At 42.2% G+C, this 26,763-nt stretch overlaps 1 protein-coding gene across 23 annotated transcripts in view; it reads right to left on the bottom strand.

Moving 5' to 3' along the window:
* Window positions 1–20,381, bottom strand: part of LOC117417009 (kinesin-like protein KIF1A) — a 175,932-nt gene extending 155,551 nt beyond the window's left edge. For all 23 annotated transcript variants that reach the window (XM_059034640.1, XM_059034639.1, XM_059034638.1 and 20 more), the window contains exons 1-2: window positions 20,039–20,381; window positions 9,457–9,611 (exon numbers count right to left, since the gene is read on the bottom strand). In XM_059034640.1, coding sequence (XP_058890623.1) covers window positions 9,457–9,565 — 109 coding nt within the window. In that variant the 5' untranslated portion in view covers window positions 9,566–9,611; window positions 20,039–20,381. The remainder of the gene's footprint in view (window positions 1–9,456; window positions 9,612–20,038) is intronic.
* Between the last annotated feature and the right edge of the window lie 6,382 nt (window positions 20,382–26,763).

Consider the following 26,763-nt stretch of genomic DNA (forward strand, 5'->3'; position numbering starts at 1 on the left):
GTGAAAACAAAGACCATGATTGACTAATTCAAAGATAACTCTAATTCAAAGACAACCTATTGTAGTACGAGTCATGCATGACGAATGCAATCGTTGCCTGTCCGTCATCTTCACACAAACTGCAACCAGGCAACGGGCGTGAGAAGCAATCTATGCTGGATTTTTTTTTTTCAAGAGAAAGGACATGTAATTACTGTATTCAGCATGTAAGTGTACATTCTTTCCTTTTTCATTTCTTTACTGTTTTCTTTTAAAAATACCTGTAGCAGGGCGATTGCCCTGCACAGGGGGAAATTAGTGTTGGTGTAATTTATATGTGGAAACAGGTTTGTTTTGTGTGCTTTTTGGAGTTATGTTTGATCAAATAATTGTTTACAGACAGGCGCTCGATTGAGACTTGCTGCCTGCTAGGTTTGGTTGAGAGATAGGACAGCAAGTGATTGGCTGTGCCGGTCCTCAATCAGGTGTAGCAGGTTCCTGGAGCAGGACGCCTCATTCAGTAAGGCTAGCACTCGCCCTGTGTGGCACCTTTTATTTAGTTTTTGTACTGTGTTTTATTTTGCCTTTTGTACAGTCTTCTGTGCATTACCATCATTGGTAGCGTCATATAACCCGTTTGTTTACTTTTTGTTTTGTGTTTAATAAATCCTGCCTGCCTGTGCCGGCGTTTCAACTCCAACTCCCATGTCTCGGTCTTGCAATGCGGTTACCCACACTTCTGACATGAGTACCTTGTCATAATACCGTTTAAATATTGATCAATGTGAAGGAATCTTCATAAAAATACTATATATTGATGTTCAATTTAAATTTGCTGTTTTGTCATTATTCTGATATGACATTCTGTCTGTGTGACAACATTTTTTAATGTATTCAAATTAGGTTTGAGTTTTTCAAAATAATATTACACATAATAACAGAGTTACACGTATATGTAAACATGCACACACGCATATATGGTTTAATTATGATATATATAATTAAACCAGATTTCATGTTTTCTTTGTTTTAGTAAAGGTTAAGTATTTAATCACATGCAGATCAATGTAATGTAAAGCATCCAGAAATGATAAATAAAAACAAGAACATCAACTTTACGATTAAATACTAATAAAATGCACAAATACATTTTAGTTTTTACTCTGTTTGATACGATGTGTTAGGTGAGTCACCTCTGATTGTATCATCAGCTGGAAAGAAAATAACACTTATGTTGCATAGCTAATAAAAATGTAAAATACATAATAGCTTTTCAGAATACTTTTCAGTAAAGGTAAACGCATCATACACACCAGCTATGTCCAGTTCCCTGGAAATGGACGCGCAGATTTTCTCCCTCCTTGCTGTGTCTTTTATCATTTTTGTTCCTTTATTGTACAGCTCTGGGTATTTTGATACTGCAAGAATGATCTTTTCTTCTGCCATTGTTTAGCAGCACACAGGGATATCCCCTAGAAAGTGCCCTGAGGGCATCAGATGACTCTTAGTGGTTAGGTTTAGGATTACGTATTGGGTTTGAGGTTAGGTTTTAGGGCAGGGGTTGCTTCAGGTTGGGGTTGGGGTTGGGTTAGGGACAGGGTGGCTTGATTTCATAGAGTTGCCGAGCTCGAAGTGAAAAATGGGGGTAAATGGCAAATGCCCTAGAATCATCTGATGCCCTCGGGACACTTTCTAGGGGATATTCCTTTACGCTGCCCATTGTTTACATTGTTTACTGAAGGCATGCAAAGGAAGCTGTTCCAAAATCACACCAATCCTTTTTTTTTTTTTTTTTTTTTTGGCATCGCTTCTGTGTCACCCGTCGCATTGCAGGCAGTGTGAACTTTTCGTATCAAATACATATTTTATTTTTTGTGTCATGGTGTGGAGTGTCATATGACACATTCGCTTGTCGCATTGCGTCCAGTGTGTGAAGACCTTAACTTATGTTATGTAGCCAACATTAACTCAGTATAATGTCAATACAGCAGCCACACAACCTCAATCTGGCAGCCATTACAGGTCACAGGTGGAGGTCTCAAAAAACACTAGATATGAAGTCTATACGGTTTCTAAACCATAAGTTTGCATCACTGTGACTGCAGTCGCTCTGCAAAATTGCACACAGAAGGGTTATTCTTTCTTGTACAATAGCCAGGATTGAACTTTGAGCTAGAGAATCGCAGAATATAGTTTTGTGAAGACAGTCTCTCAAAAGCGTATCTTCTGTAAACCAAAAGGTCTGGTCACAGGTCCAAGTGGAGATGGCTTTAGATTGTGCTCATGGTGTTTCAATACAAGAGAATATGGAGTCAGCATCTGAAATGGTTTCTAAGTAGTTCTAGTTGCGGCACCAGCATGTTTACAAAAGCATTGAATAGAGATTACATGAGGTGTGGGACTTCAGTCTCTTTATTATTCAAAAATTATGTTAGGATTTACATTCATATACATTAAAATAATATTCAATACAGGGAATGTATTCCAGTGTAGCCATTTGTATATAACAAAACCACAGAAAACAATCGCAACACTGGTCTTTTCTAACAGTATCCTGTTCCTCCGGAGAAGCCAACACTTTTTTTTTCTCAAACCAATTAATGACAGCACTGTGGAGCACAAATTAATACAACAGGAAAGACAATGCCTTCCGTTACAATTGTGCCACAATTCCCCCAGATTAGGTCCTTTTGTGTGGAAGTTTTTACTTAAAATCTCACATAATTGCTGTTTGGAAGTAGATGTAAGACTTTGTCAGCTAACACCGACTTCTGGTACCAAACAATATTAAGTCACTATCACTGAAATTAAGGGCCATTAAAAAAAAGATGTATTTCTACAAGACATGCCCTCCACTGCAGTAATATATATTCTGTACAGGAAAACCAATTAAGATCTTGGTATCTCCCTCACATTTTCAGTGTGTGTAAACACACAGCCCCTAATGGGTCCTAGTTTGCTGCCATGAAAAAGAGCCAGAATTTTCCTCCTTGGGAAAATGACATTGCAGTGCGGTAGAGAGTTGACCTCCTAATGTGTGCAATACTTCCAGTACACCAACCTGGGACCGACTGGCAGCAGAATGCTACACTAGTTGAAACTGATGAGTTTCATCACAGTTCAAAGGCGTCTGCCAAATAAATCAATTAAAGTTCAAGCGTGCACACAGAAAAATCTCTGAAGGCTTGCAGTCTTACTGGTTTCTACCGCAGTGCAACATAATGTTGCACATAACCCAAAAGCTCAAGGACACAAGACGCCAGATACCTGGAGTACTACAGTCAGAACCACATCAATACATGTAACAATAACAGACAAGCACAGAGTTCACATGTATAACAGCATACATCCTGCACTTATAAATGATTTTACAAACAAATGCCTACACCTTAACAAAAATAGCACTGTAGCTGTAAAATTAGCCTGGTGCTCTGCATATCGCTGCTTTTAAAACTATATAAGATTATACTGGAATCTGAATTTCAAGTGGATCTTACACTTTATTTGCTGCTACATTTGGAATCATTGGTAAGAATCAGGTAAAAGAAAGCCAGATGAAATGTTCAAAATACTACAGTATAAATCGACTAAAAACAGAAATGTTTTTAGTTGAGTACTGGGACACTAGTGGTAGCCATGGAGACCATGTCGTACATCTGTAACGGAACTAGGAAACGCTGGAAGACATTCTGGAAGTAACATCAGCTACTGTAGGATGTTAGAGCTGGGATGTTTAAAACATTAAAAGTACTTTATCCATATAAATCAATGAACTGATTGCAAATATAAAAAAGAGTAATGGAATAAAATAAACTGTTACATTGATATTTGTAGCAACTTTAAAGAATTAGGCATCTTTAAAAAGTGTTAGAGGCTCAGGTTTCAAGCCAGATACCCAGCCGCCAGGAAGTTGAGAAGGTGGAAACCAGACCTGCTGTTTCTCCAAGAGCTACTTGGGCAGCGGGGAGGGGGCATTGATTTCACCATGACCTTCCAGCAAAGGACAACCTCAGAACTAATAAGCAAGGCTAGACATCATCATCATGCATTTGGCAACAAATCCTAATTGGCCTTCTGATGTGATGCAATCACCTCTCAGAATTTACAACAAATTTGACTTTGTCAGTATGCAAACATTAGGACCTGACCTGGTAGGTGATACATCTCTAAGTACAGCACAACTCACTGATGCTTCGCAAGGAATAGCCTTGATTGGCCTGGCCATTATGGGAAATAGACTTTTCTGCAGAACATGAAAAGTAAAGGTAAAACTTAGAAGTAGACAAACGTGTTCACTAGTGTCCTTCATCAGTGGGCTGTAGTGTATAATGAGCATATTGCTCTAATTGTCAGTAGTAACAAATACCTATTTATTCCATGTATATAATACTTAACTTAGTAAAAATAAAAAGATTAGTATGTGCTGTTGTAAGAAATAAACTTTGAGGCGTGTGAGTAATAATGGAATTTCCAGACAGTAATTTACGTGTAAAAATAAAAATTTTCTTTATTAATATTTACACGCAAAAAAAATAAACAAACAAAAGAAGGATGTGAGGGAGGGAGTGCTGGAGAAACCAAACGAAAGGAACGGAAGCTTCTTAGTCCTCTTCTTGATATGCTGAACACAGAAACGGGAATCAGAACAAAAAGAACAACGTTAGTAAAGCTTCCGTCCGTGATAATAAACAACGAGAACCCAGCACTGCTTCTCTCCATCCAGCCTTTCCTCCGCCTATACTTTGTGGGACCAACCACGGACACAGTAGCACGTCCCCTTTAGTATGCAAAGCCCCGCCCCAGTAGTCAGTGGAACACCAATTCCAAACTAACAAGTGTCCTTGAACCTCACTTGACTCCAGTGGCTGGAATTTACATACTCGTACTTCCGCCCCTCACCAAGGTGCCGCCCCTCATAAAGATGACTTTCGTCATGGTCACGAGATCTTGGTAAGGGAAGTCCCGAGTTGGTTTGATGCCTTCTACTGTCGGGAGGCTGAATTACAGACCGAAACCCCTTTGATCACATAAACATTAAGACAAAAAAATACTGTTTTTATGTATGCTTATGTAAAAAATAAATCCTAAAGAAAGACATGATTATAACTGATTATATTTTCCAATCCAAACAATCACTTTCTGTCAATTATGTGTCTTGTGTTTGCTCAATAAATTATGAGTAGGGCAGTATTTTTTTCACAGTAATAAACTGCAAATTTCACAGCATTACGTGGTATAAAAATAAGTATTTCAAGATGTTATCGATTTAAACATAATATTTGTACAGCATAAAAAATATCCTCACATTCAGAAATGTTATCCAGAGTTATACGACAAATGTTCTGAAATATTTTAATGCTGACCAGAACAACAGTAAATGCTAAATTGTAGAATATTACATTTTTATGTGAACCTTTTAAAGACATTCTGTTTTCACCATCTGTGAATTATCAAACAAAAAAAAAAAAATACATGTAAAAATAACAACAGACATGTTTAATGTCACCTTCTTGTACTGGACATAGTGATCTTTAACAGAAATATTTCCAATCTTTTGATGCAGCTGGTGTCTTTTTCGTTAAATACATTTTAAAGCGATCGTGTCGCTCTATGAAGTGTGTTCAAGGCTGCCAGGTTCCTAAATGCAGTCTAACAGGAAGTGCGTCAATAAGGCAACGTTTGCTGTATTTCATTTTAAGTGATACAAAATGTATATTTACATTTTTCTTTCATATTACACTTCATATTCCACAGCAACGGTTACATTTCATGGAAATCGTGAAATCTGTGATAACCTTATTAGCAACTTTAAATATAACAACTTACAACAGTCTGGAAAATAAATGTCAATGTCTGTACAAATACATCAACTTACACACACATTAAGAACACAACAGCTAAAACAAAATATTTAAAATACATATTTCCTCCTAACCCTTTGAGAAGCAGAGGGTGAAGGGATAAAGAATACATCTAAATTAGGCCAATTAGAGAATATTTAACAAGCTTCATTTATAATTGAAAATATTTCTCCTTACACAGCTAAGGAGCCACAGGGTTGCAATCCTACCCCAACAGTCATTTCTCATTTCCTCACAGCCAGAGAGGAACAGTCTAATTATTTATATATATATATATATATATATATATATATATATATATATATATATATATATATATATATATATATAAACCTCCTACCTATATTCCTAGTCTCATTCTTCTCAGACATAAATAAACACAGCTGACGCTCCTCAGTATTACAGTATGTCAGAAATGAGAGCTGTTACTTTACACAGAACACTGATTAAACAGGAAAGAGGGGGAGCCCTGTTTATATAAATATATAAATACAAATGAACTTTGTAGGGTTCTTGCACACTACAGTATCTAACGATGCTCACTTTTAAATTATAAAGCAAGCACAATCGATATGACATCTACTGTAAGGTCCTTCTCTGTTTAATAAAGCAACAATGCAAATGTATTTAACACCCTGCCAATACATCTAGGAGCAACCTCCCATGTGTTCTTGACATAAAAAAATTGTCTCTCCCTGACCTAAACCTTTTAATGTACATCGAAATGGCCACCAAACCTGCCGTGGGGTCAGCACATCCTCTATGCAGTCCCAGCTATATAAACCCTCATGCAAAGAAGCCAGATCGATTGCAGTGTATGTCTATTACGAGACTATGTGCTCTTCCATGATGTGACACTGTGGCAAAGTGCCCCCCCTGTGTATGTTATATGTTACGTGTTGTGTGTAAATGTTGGTGTATAGGCATTGGTACACGGGATATAAGCGGTCTGTGTTTCACGTGTGTGTAAATTGTATATTTGTATTTAGGCACGGGGATGGCACATCACATCACGTGCAAGTAAAAAGTAATATGTGAGCACGGGTAATTGCACTTTAATTAATTCACGTGCAGTTGTACCGAGATTCCAATTGAATGATTGACTAGCAATCGAATCTCGGTACAACTGCATAAAAGCTGCAGGGAGGAACTCAGACCAGAGAGAGAAACACACAGACAGAGACGGGGGTGATGATGAGCTGAGTGCAATGGCTGCACTCAGCGTTTATTAACAAAATAAAAAGGTTTAACAAACAGAACACAAAACAGGACACGGCACTTGAGCCAAAATAAACAGACAGACAAAACGAACTACACAGACAAACACGGTGAGCTTCTTTTACTACTTATTTTACTAACAATTACTACCTCCGTCTCCTATCCCGTTCTCCACTCACCGAACACCTAACCCCCAGTGAGTGAAAACATGCAGCTTTTATGCAGTTGTACCGAGATTCGATTGCTAGTCAATCATTCAATTGGAATCTCGGTACAACTGCACGTGAATTTATTAAAGTGCAATTACCCGTGCTCACATATTACTTTTTACTTGCACGTGATGTGATGTGCCATCCCCGTGCCTAAATACAAATATACAATTTACACACACGTGAAACACAGACCGCTTATATCCCGTGTACCAATGCCTATACACCAACATTTACACACAACACGTAACATATAACATACACAGGGGTGGCACTTTGCCACAGACACACATCAGTATCGCACATAAAATCACAAAGTGCATAAACCAAAGATATGCCCCTTAAAATGACAGATAGTGTAATGCAACATAACTGGAGCCTACAGGTGATTGTTGTCTGTACAAGAACCATTTAGAGCATTGTGAAAACACTGAATCATATCGGCTAATAATTCATTATTAGTTTCCAGCTGTGGTCTCTCGGTCCCCCCCGAACCCCTCTTTGTTCCAGGTTTCATTCCCTCAAAGTGTCTTCATAACTCACCGTCTTATTGCCATGGAATTAGCCAAGCTGCTCTTCACAGGACTCTCTCTAACACTACAATGTTCTTTCTGTATTGTTTCTGCCCTATTCTGTGGGTGGTTTAAATTACTTTTGGACTTTGTCAAAGGCTGTTTAAAAGTCCATATATATTATGTCATCTGCTCTGTTTGAATCCAACCTATTAATGAATAAAAAGTAGAACGGCTAGAATACTTACAGAAAAGTTACATTAAAGACCAAATTACTTAAAGTGTGGAGCTCCACTGACCAACCATAACCGAACACCATAAGAGAAAATAAATAAGTCTACTGCAGTCAAGCATACAATATTAAAGGCGCCGACAATCAATCTGATAAACCAAAAATGTAATATATTGAACAAATGGAACTACACAGTTATACCAAATGTGATATATATTTTTGAGAATATAAAGTCTACCAAGCTCATAAACAACAAGTGAATATATAATATGCAAATAAATGAACTAACTGCACAATAAATGAGTTAATACAACAGAAGCCCCCTCAGTGCTGGGATAGGTGAAGGCCCCTGTAGAGGTACCTCCTTTTCTTTCCCTCCTCCTCCCCCTCCTCTGATCTCTCCATCTCTGTTCCTCTGGAATCTAGCACACTCTCTCCCTCTTCCTCAGCTAAGAACCTTGGAGTCACCCTGGACCCCTGCCTCTCTTATTCCCAGCACATCTCCACTCTGGCACGCACTTGCCGATTCTTCCTGAGCAACATCCGAAGAATCCGACCCTTCCTCACCAACTATGCTACCCAGCTCCTGGTCCAGGCCCTGGTACTCTCCCGCCTAGACTACTGCAACTCCCTCCTGGCTGGCCTCCCTGCGTCCGCCACCCGTCCGCTCCAGCTCATCCAGAACTCTGCTGCCCGCCTAGTGTTCTCTCTGCCTCGCTTCGCCCACGCTACTCCACTACTCCGCTCGCTCCACTGGCTCCCGATCACCGCTCGCATCCAGTTCAAGACTCTTGTACTAGCCTACAGATGCCTTGACCAGTCTGCACCCAGCTACCTCCAGACCCTCATCTCTCCCTACACCCCCACTCGACCTCTCCGCTCCGCCTGCACTAGAAGACTAGCTCTACCACCGCTACGCTCCCCTGCCTCCAAAGCCCGCTCCTTCTCCACCCTTGCTCCGCAGTGGTGGAATGACCTTCCTACAGATGTCAGGACTGCCCAGTCCCTGACCACATTCCGGCGCCTCCTTAAGACTCACCTCTTCAAAGAGCACCTGTAGAACTCCTCTGTTTGTATCCTGGGACACTATCACCCTTCATGTAAATGTGCTTTATTTTGCTCTTATCAGCCCCTATTTTACTGCATTTAATCCTGTACTTCAGAATACTGTAATCTGCCAAGTTTTTAACCTGTAGTACTTTGTATTTAATCACATCCTGATGTAACTATCACTATTTAATCATATCCTGATGTAACTATCACTATTACCTGCTGTATTATTGAATTGTGGTTTGTCAAACTTGTACTTTACTTGTTTTATTGTATTTCTTGCTCTTATTGTATTACTTGTATTGTAACGCTTGAAATGTTTTTGCTTACGATTGTAAGTCGCCCTGGATAAGGGCGTCTGCTAAGAAATAAATAATAATAATAATAATACTCACTGGTAGTGTTGCCTGTCATCTGTATAATGCACTTGGAATCTTTGCTGATCTCCCTGGAATTGAAGGGGCGGACCCTCACCGCCACCTTCACCGACGCTGCTGCCATCATGCTGGGAGCTCACCGAACAGCGACGGCCTGAGCAACCTTCGAGTACCTGGAGCACAGAGGAGGGGGCAGTCTGATTAGTGACAAAGAGACATGCGGATGTTCTGAGGAAAGAAATCCAACCCAATCTCTGCAATTACATAATGGCTGTGAGGTACTTTGAAATTAAAAACAACTAGGGGTAAAATGATACATTAAATGTCACAATACAAGACAATTGAGATATTCCGGTTGCAATTCAGTATATGTCATGATGCATGTGATGGTCCTGATGGACTGCTTGTATGATGCATGATGAGATCAAAAAATGATTTAATGATTGTCTATTTTGTTAAACACCACCTACAAAACACATGTATTATTCATTCAAAGACCACTCTGTATTGTGGTGCTGTTGATTTCAAAATATCTGATGAGCCCATTTTACAATGGAGTCCTTGAGTGTGTTTCTGAAGGCCCTGTGCATCACACACATGGTAGTTATCTTTAACACTCAGTAACAGCAGTGGAGCTGGTCATCAAAGTGGTCTGTAGGGCAATAATTGAATGCTTCCTGGATTATGTGACAGAAGGTGGGAAGATTCACTGTCTGATCTTGAGGCCAAGTCACTGACCATTAGCTCCTGTCAAAAAATAGCTGACAAAACTTAGTGGAAGAAACTACCATCACTGGAATCTAGATACTGCATCTCATCATCTGCAAGATTTGGTCTCATTGCTTAAATCTGGAACATCCGATTAAACAGAGAAGATTTAATTAATAGAATTTTCATAATCTAAGTAAGGTTTGAATCATGATCATCGTTGTAACCATCAAATGGGTTTCCAACTATAGCTGGCAGTATTTATATGACTACTTGGTATTTACTATTCAACCTCCAAATATATGTTACACGTCAAACCAACAGAGAAAATCTTTTGTACTTTACCAGAATCTTAACATCAATATTGATGATGCAAAAACCAACCGAGGACACGACCTCTGTGTCCTCACAGCTAGTTACGGCCATGATCATGATCAATATAAATCAGTTCTTTCTACTTTCGAATTAAGAGTATGTCATGGACATGTAGTCAAAATATGACTGATGAACAAAAAATGTTGTTAGTGTACATTTTGAACTGTTTTTAGATTTCTGAAGTGGGGTCAATTATCTGTTGAGGGATTTGAGTGTAAAAAAAGAGTCAGTAGACAATTATCAGAAACTTGAAAAGCTTTGTAAAAGGGTTCACTTTGAGTTTCTTTTTTCGACTGAATACTACAAAATATAATTATGCAACATCGTATAGTTTGTGCTGAAAAAAAAAAAGAATTATCATGTGATACACAAATTGTACCTGGCATACACAGTATTATAACTGTGATACAGAACAATAGAGAAAAGTTATTTGAAATTGGAAAGCATACGTTTGTAAAAGACAGCATGGCTGTTTCACAAACCCAGTATAAATATATTAAGCTGGGACTTGGCTCAAGGTCAACCATGACATTAGGCACTGAGGAGCCCCACCTGGAATGTTGATTTTGATACATTTAGTGTGAAAGACTTGCTACAGACATTTCTGCAGGAGACACACTCAGGAAACTAAATGATCCATGTAGGTGAACCAGAGGAATGCAATTCAAACCAGATATAGATTTAGGATTAGGGTTGTGCACAATACAAGACTGTCATACTGCTTGGAACCAGAACAGATCTATTTACATTTAAGGACTGCGTGTGGGGTTGTGGTGGTGCTGTATCCTTCAAATATACCAACTTCATCTTTACTGAGGAAAAGTGAGGGTTTCTCTCTCCCTCCCTTTCCTTCTCTGCTCCATTTCACTCATACTGTACACTCAAATAAATACATGGACTGAATGTGCACTCTTTATGTAAAACTGCAGACATATTAGTAAAGAACAAGTATATTATTTCTGCTGAATATTTTTTCATTTTAATGCACTGTTTACAATACAAGTAAGTAATAACTAATGTCAGCTCGGCCTGATTTTTCAAATACCCTATCCACTTGGAATCAGAATTGATTCTGCACAGCACAGCTCATGTTATTTATTTACTTAAGAGGAATAGAGAAAAATGAAACATTTTTTGAAACAGCTGAACTGGGTGTGTCAGCCAGTCTCCCTTTCCTGCCTTTTTTATTAGTCAAACCCATTTACAACATACCTGGGATATAACGTACACACTGATATTAAGAACCTGTATCATGGAGCCGAATAAAATCGTATTAAAACCTGTTTAAATGCTCCTTTTAGTACGTACTCTGATAGTGCATACTTCCTGTTGTTGTGCAAGCACCACGATGGCACGCAGTGGTCTGTGCTGCGCACATGCGTACTCCTAGGCCTACTTCTTGCTGTTTGAACTTGACCTTGCTCTCTGTATGCAGTATTATCATTGCCAACGCTAAACGATTGTCAATTTCACTTAAGGACAAACTGTACATTATTGGAGAAATCTTAAAGGGATGAAAGCAGTCAGGATTATGTTGTCAATGAGCTGAAGTTTAAAAAGCAGCAGTCGCTGAGGCACTAGTCTAAGGCCTTGTCCACATTAGAGCAAAAAAACGACACCCGAGTTCAAAACCGATTTACCTGAACCCCATCCCAACAGTGTTAGAGCGTCCAGATTGCCGTAATGAAACCGAGTCAGTTTAAACCAGCTGTTGTTGAAAAAAACACTTTGCTGGGTGACTCTATCCAGAAAAACCACTGTAACAGGGGAGATCTGGACTGACTATTTGGCACATCTGTATTACTGCAGGTGGAGGGCAGCAGTCTCATGGGATCTACCTGTCGGTCAGGGCGATGGCACGGAGAGGTGGGGAAGAGGGTGTGTGTGCTTTCCCTCTCTCTGAGTGGCTGAGGGGCAGGCCTTGGGAGACTGCTCGGCCCATAAGATCTGGCTTGGTTGTGCACTCGGATGGCCGTGTTTGGGAAACACACAGTGACACTGACAAAAGACATTAGTTTTAAAACAAAACAAAGCAAACCTGGCTGGGGAAAACGGCCGGCCTTAAAATAATTTTAAAAGGAAATAAATAACAGAAATCATCATGTACCCGAGGGGACGTGTTTAGTTGTACGGGGAACTGGCCATCCCAGTGTATAGGTAACTGAGCGTAGGAAGGAGGCTCTTTCTGACTGGCTTAGCGGCAGTGGGGACACTGCATAAGCAGCACTTTTGTTTGTAGTTTTATTACTGTGTTTTATTTTCCCTTTTTCTTTCGCCTTTGGTTTTTATTATTATTTACGAGCACTTGTTGTGCCTGTATTGGTAAACACCGTGGTTCTGGTTACTGTTGTCAGTATCCAGTTCACGGACAACAGCGCCATCTACTGTACCAAACAAATCAGTGTGCCTGAGCGGTGTTACAAATAATGTCTCCTTGTGTCAGTGAATTGCCCACCACCCTTCCACATGTGGTGGGATTCACTGGCACTGCCCACACAAAGCAGTGCAAAACCAGGGAGCAGAATGGATCCCCAGCAGTTTACCACCTTAATGGATCTCCTGCGTGAAACCCTTACTGCGGTGGTGCAGGGGAGTGCAACAACTGCGGGGCCAGACCCATGGCTACAGCAGCCCACGAAAATGACGGCAGAGGATCGGCCAGAAGCATACCTGGAGGTATTTGAGGCGATGGCGATCTCTGCCGGGTGGGCCCGCGAGCAGTGGGCTAGCTATCTCCTGCCCCAGCTGACTGGGGAGGCACAGACGGCGGCGAGGACCCTGGATCTGGCGGCAATGATGGAGTACCCCACGCTGAAAGCTGCCATCCTCAACCGCATGGGTACGACTCCGGAGGGCTACCGCCGCAAGTTCAGGGAGGAGAACTTCTCGGCGGAAGAACACCCCAGGGCCATTGCGCATCGTTTGCAGTTTTACGCCCGGGGATGGTTGAACCCGGGAGCTGCCACCACTGCCAGGCTGCTGGAGGTAGTGGTGGTCGAGCGGTTCCTGCAGTGCTTGCCTCCGGAACCGCGGGTGTGGGTGCAATGGCAGGCACCCGCCACCCTAGATTTGGCGATCCAACTAGCAGAGCAGTACCAGGCAGCAGAACCAACGCCCGCTAAGCTGCCTGGAAACTGTACTAGACCAGCATCACCCCCTCTACTGGTCCCAGGGAGGGTGAAGGGACTGGGGGGGAGGGGTAGCAAGGTCTTTGGACGGAGTGTGGCGGTGAGAGCTACCGACCCGAGAACTGGGGCAAAGTGGGGTCACCCACGGGCTGCTGCGGTGTTGGACCGGGGTCTCGCGCAGCCATCCTACCGTCAAGCCCCTTTGATGGGTCCTGTGTTTCAACCTCCTGCTGAAGCTTCTTGGTGAGAAACCAGTTCACTGATGTGTGGAACAAGCTGGGAGGAGAGACACATCGACCGGGATTGCCCCGCTATGGGATGTGACGTCATTCGACCAGGTAAGACTGTTCCATTCCATCAGTCACTCCAGCAGACAGGTTTTGTGATTCCTGTGTCAGTGGATGATACACAAACCCAGGCTCAGGGTGTAGTCAGTCCCTGATACAAGAGAGCTTAATCTCACTGGGGCATAAGCAAATAACGGGACAGGTGCATATAAAATGTATTCATGGGGATGTGCACACTTATCCCAAAATGTATGTAAATCTGAAAATTGGCCAGCAGGTGACGCGAGTACAATTGGCTTTGTATCCTCGATTGCCGGTACCGGTAGTTCTGGGACGGGACTGCGAGCAGTTTAAAGATTGGTTGGCTGCTGTGACGGCCCCGTCCTCCTTATTGACTAAGAAAGAGGAAATAATTGGCGAGATATTTCCCTTTCGTGACCCGGATTGCTATTGCCATAGATTTAGACCCCGCAAAACTAAACGGGAACACCGGGCCGCTAAGAATGAGGGCTGGCAATGGAGGCAGTCCGAGAAGTTTCAGGTGGGGGCGATTGGTGAAGAGACTGGGGGGGAGGCCGCGGAGTCAGCACAGGGGTCTGGCTCGGCTGCCTCCACTCAGGACCGACCTGACCCTGAGTTGGAAGCCACGGGAGCTGATTTTTTAGCTCATTCCCATGACTTCCGACTCAAGCAAGGGCGTGACGACATGCTGAGCAGGCTCTTTGACCAAGCAGCGGTGGTTAATGGTCGTGTGGTCAAGCCCAGACACGCTGCCACGTACCCTCACTTTGAAATTGATCGAGACCTTTTGTACCGTGTTGAAAAATTACCCCAGACGGGGGAAGTGTGTCACCAGTTGCTCATTCCTCAGCCCTTTAAGGAGGATTTGTTGCAGCTTGCTCATGCTATTCCCCTGTCTGGTCATTTGGGAAGGGACAAGACTAAAGCGAGGCTCGTGACACAGTTTTATTGGCTGGATGGTGACGTCAGACGTTTTTGCGAATGCTGTGGGGAGTGTCAGAAAGCTAGCCCTAGAGCCGTCCCACGAGCTCCCCTGGTGCCATTGCCCCTAGTGGAAGCTCTGGTTGAGCGTATTGGAGTAGATATAGTGGGACCGCTAGAAAGGAGTGCGGCAGGATACACACACCTATTGGTCATTTTGGATGATGCTACGCGTTATCCAGAGGCCATTCCCCTCTGATCTGCGTCTGCTAAATTTGTTGCCAACGAGCTCGTGAAGGTTTTCTCCTGGGTGGGGATCCCCAAGGAAATACTGACCGACCAAGGCACCAACTTTATGTCCCGGCTAGTACGCGGAACATGTAAGATTTTGGGGATTAGGACCATTAGGACCTCGGTTTTTCACCCCCAGACTGATGGTCTTGTGGAGCGTTTTAATAAGACCCTCAAAAACATGTTGCGCAGATTTGTAAACAGTGACGTGCGCTACTGGGACCAGCTGATTCCTCACCTTCTCTTTGCTATCAGAGATACCCCAGGCGTCCACAGGATTTTCGCCATTAGAGCTGCTGTATGGGTGGAGACACCGGGGTGTGCTCGATCTGGTCAGAGAGATGTGGGAGGAGCAGCAGGACAATTCGACCAATACTGTCCGGTATGTGTTGGACTGCCGCAAACGTCTTGAGTCTGTGGGAAAATGGGCGCATGACAATTTGCAGCAGGCTCAGCACAGACAGGAGACCCAATATAACAGGGGGGCCCAGTTGTGCTTGTTTCAGCCGGGGGATAAGGTGCTTCTGTTATTACCCAGCTCTGAGTCCAAACTTCTGGCGAAGTGGCAAGGACCGTTTGAGGTTACACGCCGGGTTGGGACGGTGGATTATGAGATCTGCCAGCCGGAGCGACGGAGAGAAAAGCACATTTACCATGTAAACCTGTTGAAGCCTTAGTTACAGCAGGAGGCTTTGTGTGTTGGCGAAACAGGGGTCGGTACAGATTGCAGATAATCTGACACCAACACAGAAATGTCAGGCTCGGACGCTGGTGGCGGAATTTCCTGATGTGTTTTCTCCCGTCCCGGGGCAGACTCGAGTAGCCCACCATCACATTGAGATTGAGCCGAGGGCGCTAGTTCGCCAGAGGTCGTACTGCATACCTGAGCGCAAAAGGCAGGTAATAAAGGCTGAGATTGACAAGATGCTCAAACTGGGTGTAATAGAGGAGTCCCAAAGTGACTGGAACAGTCCGATTGTTTTAGTGGATAAGCCGGACAGGTCAACTCGATTTTGCATTGACTTCAGGCGAGTTAATGAAAAATCAAAGTTTGATGCTTATCCCATGCCCCGGGTAGATGAGTTGCTGGAGCGTCTTGGCACGGCTCATTTTATGACGAAACTGGATTTAACGAAGGGGTACTGGCAGATACTCCTGACCCCAGAGTCCAGAGAGAGGACGGCGTTTTCGACTCCCTTCGGGTTGTACCAATTTAGGACCATGCCCTTTGGGTTGCACGGAGCACCAGCCACTTTCCAGCAGATGATGGATCGCATTTTGCGGCCCCATCAGCAGTATGCCGCTGCTTACATAGATCACGTGGTTCTCCACAGTGAGGACTGGCTGAGTCATCTGGGTAAAGTAGCGGCAGTGCTGCGATCCTTGCGGGAGGCTGGGCTCACTGCTAACCCAAAGAAATGTGCCATTGGGAAGAGTGAGTCAGAGTATTTGGGGTATCCAGTAGGGAGCGGCCAGATCAGACCACTGATTGCTAAGGTGAAAGCCTTGGCTGACTGGCCGGTCCCTACAACCAAAACCCAGGTGTCAGAGACAGGTCTCAGGGCAGTGTTATCTCAGGAGGTGCGGGGAAGTGAGCACCCGGTCCTGTACATCAGCAGGAAGCTCCTTCCCCGCGAGAAAAACAATAGTACCATCGAGAAGGAGTGCCTTGCAATAAAATGGGCAGTCGAGTCACTCCGGTACTACCTCCTGGGGCGACACTTCACCCTGATTATGGATCATGCCCCCTTAGCATGGCTTCACCGGATGAAGGATAACAACACCAGAATCATGTGGTGGTACTTGGCCCTGCAGCCCTATGCCTTCAGGGTAGTCCACCGAGCAGGGAAACTGCATCAAAACGCAGATTTTTTCTCTCGGGAAGGCATGGGGTTGTAGGATTTTCGAATGGACCGGTGGTGCCATTCTGAGGGGGAGGATGTGTAACAGGGGAGATCTGGACTGACTATTTGGCACATCCATATTACTGCAGGTGGAGGGCAGCAGTCTCGTGGGATCCGCCTGTCGGTCATGGCACGGAGAGGTGGGGAAGAGGGTGTGTGTGCTTTCCCACTCTCTGAGTGGCTGAGGGGCAGGCCTTGGGAGACTGCTCGGCCCATAAGATCTGGCTTGGTTGTGCACTCGGATGGCCGTGTTTGGGAAACACACAGTGACACTGACAAAAGACGTCAGTTTTAAAACAAAACAAAGCAAACCTGGCTGGGGAAAATGGCCAGCCTTAAAAAAATTTAAAGAGGAAATAAATAACAGAAATCATCACGTACCCGAGGGAACGTGCTTAGTTGTACGGGGAACTCCGGCCATCCCCGTGTATAGGGTAACTGAGCGTAGGACGGAGGCTCGTTCTGACCGGCTTAGCGGCAGTGGGGGCACTGCGTAAGCAGCATTTTTGTTTGTAGTTTTATTACTGTGTTTTATTTTCCCTTTTTCTTTCGCCTTTGGTTTTCATTATTATTTACGAGCACTTGTTGTGCCTGTACCTGTATTGGTAAACACCGTGGTTCTGGTTACTGTTGTCAGTATCCAGTCCATGAAAAGAATAAATCCTCCTGTATTTTAATTCGGGTTTATCTTTTCTTTATTCTCGTCCCATGTAACGAGAGGGATTATGGCAACGTACTACCGCAAAGCACTAAGGGATATCGGAGGATACTGTGTAACCAGACTCGAACACGGTTCACTTCTTTAAACTAGTTTATCAGTTATGCCGACAATATGAGTTTACGACTACCTCATGAGCAGGTTTCAAACTCGGTTGTTGAACTCAGTTATGAACCGTGTTTAGTGTGGATGCAAATCGATTTAAGCACTGTTAAACAGGTTTTGAACCCTTTACTCTGAAAACGCTAATGTGGCCAGAGCCTAAAATACTTCTTAAAATAGCGTACAGGCAATGATTACTGTACTGTACCTGAACTGACAGTTTGTATGGTAATGTTTATTGACTGTATGGTAATGTTTATTATTATTATTATTATTATTATTATTATTAATTGATTATACTTTATTATTACTGTACTGTATTTGTTTTTATTAATTTATTTTACTAATTACAGTACAATATTATTCAGTAATGTATAGTAATGTACAGTACTAGTTACATGATTTTATATTGTTTCTTCTGAAATACACCTTTATATTACATATATTGTATACATACATTAATCAATTAGTACTGTACTAGGTTTTGATTTTTGTGCTGATTTGGCAGGTATGTGCACGTACCTGGTTATTACATACCTCGGTTATAACATACTGTTTTTTACAGTTCCAAGGCAGTACGTTGTATCAGAGTTTCACTGTATTATTTTTTATTTATTTATTATTATTCATCTCTTCCTCTTTGTAGATCTGTCTTCATAAGTGGGTCTTCATACATATCCATTCCCTTCTCTGCCTAGACATGTTTTATGTTTATTGTGTTCAGTATTATTAGGATAATGTATTTTGTCTGTTGTCTACTTGCAAATGGTTTCTTCCCCACCTCCCTGTTCTAACTCCCTATTGACCTGGTGTCTGGTTTCATGGGTGGGTCTTCCTGCAGCACGCGCAGATGGGGTTTTATTATGCAAGGCACCTGCTGTAGAAAACAAACGCTCGCACGGGATCATGTCGAATTGAAACTGATAAATTAGGTAACATTGAATTTAATCTGACATGAGCATAGAAAATACAGCTAATCAAAATATATATTTTTTTTACAAAAAGCGGCGAAATCATTCGTGTTATTTATTTCTTTATTTTAGTCCACATGTAAACCAAGCATCTGTGAACTGCGGTTAAATTTGTTCTAATTTAATCGTTTGGCCAGTTTCATCAGTCAAATTAGAATAGGGCTGTATGTGATCATTTCTGATGGGTTATTTGTATTTGTTTCTAATTGTGTATTTAAATTGTAAATCAATATATGTTTCCGACATGAAAATTGATTCAGCTACAATGAAGTCGCATGATCTGACGTAGTTTTAAAATCTGGGTGTCGAGTCTGACTCAGCAACTTTAACCCCAAAAGGGTTGGGTATTTCTAGTCTTTTTAAAACCCAGTTGTTTTGAAGGGGGGAGGCATTGAAACGTTAAATGTATTTTAAAAACCTATTAAAATGGCGATTGCGTTTTAATCTGAATCAGTTACACGGCAACAAAAATAAATACAATGACCCCGGTTTGTATTTAAGAAAAAAAAAAAAAAACTAGTCTGTAGTTTTACATTACGACGACCCTTCACCGGTCTCTCATTCTAGTAATGCAAGTGCCACCACCACCATTTTGAAGTGGGCTGAATTAAATATAGGAACCGCATCATCCAGCACTCACTCAGGCACCAAACAATGCTTCTGTTTATCAGAGATGCGGGGTTTAAAAAATACATAAATACTAATGACATTATTTCTATAATAATGTAATGACATTTTTTTAAAAAAAATTACATCACAGCATATTTTCAGGTTATTAAAACATATACATTTGTATGGTTTCTGATAATAATAATAATAATAATAATAATAATAATAATAATAATAATAATAATAATAATGTATAGATAGATACATATATACACACAGTGTATCTTAACATGCATATTTTTAAACTAGAGCCTGACATCTTAACAAAACAACTGAAATTTCCAAGTGTTGTTTTCCCCAGATTCTCAATGACAGTGCACTTTGCAATGAATGCTTGTTAACTCAGGATTAAGATAAAGGTTAATTATGCATTCAGCCTATAGTTTACCATTTTACATACATTACCTTAGGTTTTACTGCCTTTTACGCATACACACCCTAAGACAACTTCAACACCCCTGCACATCCCAAACAAAAAACCTGAAATGAGGATCAAAATGCTTACCTTTTTTGCTTGTAAAATAATGACCCAACAGCTTTTTGTTTTAGCTCCTGTATGTCGTTCTCTATGTTGTTGCTTGTTACTGGTTGACAGTTTCTGAGTAAATGACAGCTCCTGAATGGGCAGCCAGGAATGACAGCAACCCCCACAGACAGACAGACAGCACCCACAATGTAGCCTTGCTGATTTTTTGTAACTGGGTGTGTTCTCTGGTCTGGCTGAGAATGAATTGCTGGGGGGATGAGATCTACCGTAGTTGCCCTTATGTTCTCCAATCCAAAGGCAAAGTGGCTTTGCTGGTCGACTCAGGCAGGGATGCTGAGCTATAGTGAGGCAGTGACATCATCACTGGGAGAAGCAGCAGCATCAATGCAGCAGTGAGGAGGTGGGGGGGGGGGGGGAGAGACTGACATCACGGGCGACGGGTGCACACACTACTAGTGTGTCACATACACAAGTGCTGTTAAATGCATGTTTGTTGCCTTTATAAAGTGACACATTTTTTTTTACATATGTTCATTGTGAGAGCTTCAGTTTCAGCAGGAATTCATGTACACAATTTTGATTAAACAGAAAGTAGCTTCAAATGTCATTTTCTTTTTTTTTTACTGTCCCTATACTTTCTATGATAATTATATATAATTACTAAAATGTTTTATTATATATATATATATATATATATATATATATATACTCTGATAAGGTGCTTTCACCTGAGTAGAGAAGCTACTCTCATGTCTAGTTGCCTGCCATAGATACACTGCAGTAAGGCTGCACAGAGGGTGCTAGCGCTGACTAATATAAAGATACTTTGGCTGATCTAGCCTACGTAACATATGTCTATGGAAAGCAATACTGAAGTCATAGCTAAAACACCTTGCACACAAAATCAACACACTGTGTGATTGCAAGAAGGATCACTCAGAGTGATTGCAAACAACTTAAAAATAGAAGAGGACAGTAAAAAAAAAAATAAAGCTTCTAATTACATTTTCAAATTACGTTTTTGTATTCATGTCTTTTAATGATGGTTGCAATTGTTTTCTGAGTGCGATTTTCTCGATTTATTTTTATATAAAGTTGCCTGTCATAGACATTTGTAATGTAGACTAGATCAGCCCATGTGTCCTCATAATAGTGAGTGTCAGCACCATCTAGTGCACAACTGTTTATTGCCAACAAAACACAAAGAAAAACTAGCTGATCACATGTAAATTCTGACATACAGACAGACAGACTCCTTCGAGCGGTGATCGGGAGCCATATATAATTTCAAATTACTCAAATGTAGGACAAATCCTAAAAACAACATTTAAAACCCCTTCCAGTGTTTGGTCGAAAGCTCTGATCATCGTCAGGGACTGCTGTAAAACAAAGTTGACAAAACTGGGCTGCTTTATATACAGTGACAACTCTTGCATTCAATTAGTCAAATAATGTAATGCTCATGTTATTTCAATGATCTTAATTAATAATAGTGCAAATCTGCATAACTGCATTGGATGGTTTGTGTGGACAGTACCTTCCTCTTCTTAATTAACAGGGTTTCCTAATCGATGATCAATCAATCTCCATTTTATATAGCACCTTTCATAGTGGACCACCATCACAAAGGGCTTTACAAGATGAGGTAATAACAAGAAAATCCATAATACTTTAAATACAGAGAAGTGCATAATACATGATATACAGTAAAAAAAAAACCCAAAAAAACATAATACATTACAGTGAAAAATGCATAATACATGCTGTAGTAGCATAATACATGAAATAGTAGCAACAACACAGCAGCTAATAGCAGCTATCAGGCTTAAAGAGCATGGAAAGCAAGAGAGAACAAGTGGGTCTTGAGAGTTGATTTAAAGCGAGCGACGGTGGGAGCATCACGCACCAAAGCTGGGAGGGAGTTCCAAAGAGTCAGAGCCATGAAGCTAAAGCGTTCTCCTAGTGTGGTGCAGTTTTGCTTGGGGATAACAAGCAGGCCAGAGTCGGAGGACCTCAGCTTGCGGGCAGGGACATAGCGGATCAGTAGGTTGAGGAGGTACTCAGGACCTGTGTGATGAAGGGCATTCTGAGCTTTACAGGTAGCCAGTGCAGCTGGGCAAGACGGGGGGGTGGGTGGGGGGTGACGTGTTCACATTTTTTACATCTGGTAAGGATTATGGCAGCGGCATTCTGATCTAGGTGCTATCGGTTTATGGTGCATGCTGGGAGACCACCATAAAGAGAGTTGCAGTAGTCGAGTCGAGAGGACAAATGCATGACAAAGCATCTCCACATTCGGGAGGGAAAGGTAGGGACGGACTTTGGAGATGTTTCGAAGATGGTAGAAGGAAGATTTGACCACGGAGGAGATGTGGGCATCAAAGGAGAGGCTACTGTCAAGAAGTACACAAAGGCTTCGTACTGTGGGGGAAGGCAGCAGCAGACAGTTTCCGAGGTTCAGGGCAGCTATATTGAGATTCTTACATTGAGCTGAAGAAAATTGGCAGACATCCAGACCTCGATGTCTTGAATGCAAGCCGTGAGCCGGATCATGGCAGAGGGGCTCCCAGGGTCAAGTTTTAAGTAGAGCTGGGTGTCGTCAGCATAGGAGTGAAACATGAGGCTGTGTTGGTGGATGAGATGACCCAAGGGAAGTGTGTAAATATTGAAGAGAAGGGGCCCAAGAACAGATCCTTGCTGGACACCACAAGTGACTGGGTTTGTGACACCACTGCATCCAGCATAGAAAACAGACTGCATGCGTCCGGATAGGTAAGAGAACATCCAGGAGAGACAGGTTCCAGAGATCCCAGCATACTGAAGGCGGTCAAGAAGAATGCCATGATCTATGGTGTCAAAAGTGGCTGTTAGGTCAAGGAGGACAAGCACAGAGGGAGCACCAGCATCAGCATTAAGCAGGACATCATTCACAATCCGGAGCAGAGCAGTTTCATTACTGTGATGCGGCCAGAAGCCAGACTGTAGAGATTCAAGCAGATTGTTATCCGTGAAATGTTTCATCAGCTGACTGGCTACAGCCCTTTCAGGAGATTGGAGATGGGACGGAAATTAGATAAGTAAGCCGGGTTGAGGGAGGGTTTTTTGAGTACCGGCGTAACTCAGGCAAGCTTAAGGGCAACAGGAACTGAGCCAGAGTCCAGAGACAGGTTGAAAGTGTGCATAATGGAAGAAGCAAGATCAGAAGCACAGAGACAGACAAGGTTAGTCGGCCAGGGGTCCAGGGGGCACGTGGCAGTAGTTGATTTCAACAGTAAGCCAGAAACATCAGCAATGGAGAGAGGAGAGAAAGAGGAAAGGGCAGGAAGGGCAACCGGAAGAGAGTCAAGGTGGTCAAGTAGTAAACTGGGTTTGTGGTAGGAGAGTGTAGAATAGATTATGTTAATTTTGTTCCGAAAGAAAGAGGAGAAATCATGACAGGTTAAAGAGGAGGATGAACGGGAGATGGATCTTTCGGTGGCTAGATGTAGGATTTGGTCAATGGTCTTAAAGAGAACATTAGGTTTACCGTGTCCCATAGTTATGATTTCAGATAATTACTTCATCCTGGCAGCGGCGAGCGCATGCCTGTAGCTACCGAGATGGTCGGTCCAGATCTCTCTGTGAACTGTTAGTCCAGACGACCTCCACTTGTGCTCAAGCTTGTGGCAGGCAGACTTAAGCAATCGAAGTTCAAGGGTGTGCCATGGGCAGTTTCGATCTTCCTTGACCGTTCTGGTTGTAAGTGGGGCAACAGTGTCGATGATATGAGTAAGGGTGACTTTGTAGTGGGTCACTGCATAGTCAACTGAGGACGGGAGAGTACCAGTTAGAGGGGATGAAGGGACACATTCCGAGAGTTTCAGAGGATTCAGCAGATTCTTGGGACGGAAGGAGATAACAGTATCAGTAGCGGAGGAAGGAGCATTAATATTAGCAGTGATTAAGAAATGGTCAGAGAGAGAGAGATATCTGAGACAGAGAGATTTGAGGTGTCAAGACCCTTGGTGATGAGCAGATCCAGGGTGTGTCCTCGGGTGTGAGATGGGACGTTGACAGACTGAGAGCCCAAAACAGTCCAGAAGCGTGTTGAAGTTGCTCACTAGGGGGTCACCAGAAGTGCAGACGAGGGAGAGGAATTCTGAAAACTCAGCAATAAAAGCAGAGTTGTTCTTAGGTGGACGGTAGATAACAGCAAGGGTGAGGGACATGGGAGAGGGGAACTTGATGGCAAGATGCTCAAAAGAAAAGGCAGGCAAAGAAAGAACTGAGGAAGCGAGCACAGAATTTGCAATAACAGCAGTGCCCCCGCCTCGGCCAGTGATGCAAGTTTTGTCAAAGAGGGAATAGCCCTTTGGGGTGGCTTGATGCAGCAAGTGCATGTCATTTACAGAGTGCCAGGTTTCAGCTAGACAGAGAAGATCAAGATTGGTATCGGTTATAAGTTCGCTGAGAAGCAGAGATTTGTTAGTCAGAGAACAACAATTGAAAAAGGAGATTTTCAAGTTTGTAGCAGGCAGTGTAGGATGAGAAGGAGTTAGTAAGGGTATGTGCAGCAGGTACTTACCAGTGTTCATTCTGGGAGTGGAGAAAGAGTGAGTCCGCTTTGTCCAAGGGATCCAGACGTTAGGTGTCAAGGTAGGAATGAGGCCTCTAGTAGCCATTGGGAGGGATTTGGAAAAGGTCCTCGCTCCACCTGTCCTCGCTCTGACAGCAACAACTCAGACTGCCCTTGGACAAGTGGCCCTTCGACTGGCTGGCATTCTAAGACACTGTTCGCCAATTTATACTGTCCTGCAGGTCCAGTTTACACGCTATCAAAATGAACTTCAATCTACCACAGCTCTGAACACTTTAGAATATTTAATTACTTCAACCAGCTGATGTAGTTACCGCGGCAAACAAGCATTCAAGAGTTACTTTCCAATCGCTATTTTCTTCCTACCGACTGCAAACAGCAACAAAACCACGCACTAAGCAGGTCAGTTGCTTGAATCAGCAATCGCTATTTTGTTCCTTCAGACTGCAAACAGCAACACAATCCACGTACAGGCAGGTCACTCGCTTGAATATCTTGCAGTACGGAACCGAACGATCAGCTGATTTTGAGCAATTTTCTAGCGTATGTGCAGTGCACAGAATATGAACAAGGGAATCCCCTATGGCAACCATGCTGCGTAGTTTCGGTACAACTCAGTTGTAAATGCCAACATTTACTCGGGCGCTATCTGTGCACGCCAAGACCAGTTTTTTCCTCCATACATCCCCTAATCCCAAAACGTCAAACAGGTTCACAATTCCATTCAAAATATCCTGGGCTGACCGCTTTTCATCTAGTTGAATAAGACCAAGGAAGTCTGAAGAAAATTACCCTTTGTTCGAAACACTCAGAATGTACACTATTTCCTGCTCTGTTTTAGTTAGGTCTTCTGAGCCATCAAAAAGCAGAACCCAGAAATCGGTGGATTTCAGTTTTTCTTATTTACGTCTGCAATGGTATTAATAATCCGTGCACCCCCTGTATCACTGAGATAAGCACTTCCAACTTTTACACCCAGTCGCTTTAAAAGTACAATATCATCTTCATAGTTTCGAATAGGACGTGCATGTTTGGCTTCATGAAATGCAAGTAAATAAATATTCTTAAGAGCTACATACTGTTCTTCATTTGCTTTCTGTTGCCATCGGTCGAGTGGATGACTTGATTTTTCCTCAGGACTGAGATTTGCAGTCGACATAGCTTCAACAACTTTTACATGTTCAGCACACTTTTTGTGTTTTTCAAACACTGGATGACTGAAGTTTTTTGTGCCTGTGTAGTAAACGCTTGTTTTATTAGCAAGATTTGGGTGAGCAGCACAACACAATTTACACCACACTTCTGTCCGCTGAGGATTAGTTTCCAGCCACGATACTTCATTAAGCTTGTTTCAGAAAATGCTTGTTTCTTTGAACCCGAGTTTCTTTCAGTTTGAGCTTTCTTTAGAGGAGGAGGAATATCAAAGAAATAATTTATGTTGTTTTTTGGATATTTTGATTAGAGGCACAAACTTAAAATCAGAGAAAAATGAATTATATTAATGGGTATCTGGCAGGACTGCTGTAATCATTTATATAAAGGCAAATGCCATTTAATTAGCTAACTAAAATAGCGGCGTATTTAAGTAGGCCTAAATAACTCACAACATTTACTATTATTGTTAAGTCTAGAAGGTAACGATTCTGTACATTTTCTGATTTTGGCATCAAAGTATATAAATCAGACTATTATTATCAGGGAAGGATACATACCTACAGTAAGTGAAGACAATCCTGCTACCAAATAAATTACACCTCGTGGTGATACGTCTTCGCGTCTCATAAGCAACATGAAGTATGCTTTTTTTTTTTTTTATTAGCTTGCATGCATACCTGCGTACTAGTTATGTGAACCATGAATATAAAGCAATAATTAATATAGAGATTTAGTGATTTAGTAGAGTGCAAGCATGCCCTGAGTGCAGGACAGTAAAGAACACAGGGTAAAGGCCAGCTGTGGAGAACATTCTGATTCACGTTGACACACCAGTACAGTAATTAACTAGACCTCAAGTTCCTTACAGAGGAGCTATTTTCAAATGCAACATAATAGCACTTCACAGTACTGACAAGTCTGCTTACTCTGTGTTTTTCCAGGTTATTCTGGTGCATTCATAGCTCAATTTCAGCAATGAATGCAGCTTTGTACTGTTGAATGTAATAAAGTT

The sequence above is a fragment of the Acipenser ruthenus genome, chromosome 12, assembly GCF_902713425.1.
Source record: "Acipenser ruthenus chromosome 12, fAciRut3.2 maternal haplotype, whole genome shotgun sequence".
NCBI classification, from domain to species: domain Eukaryota; kingdom Metazoa; phylum Chordata; class Actinopteri; order Acipenseriformes; family Acipenseridae; genus Acipenser; species Acipenser ruthenus.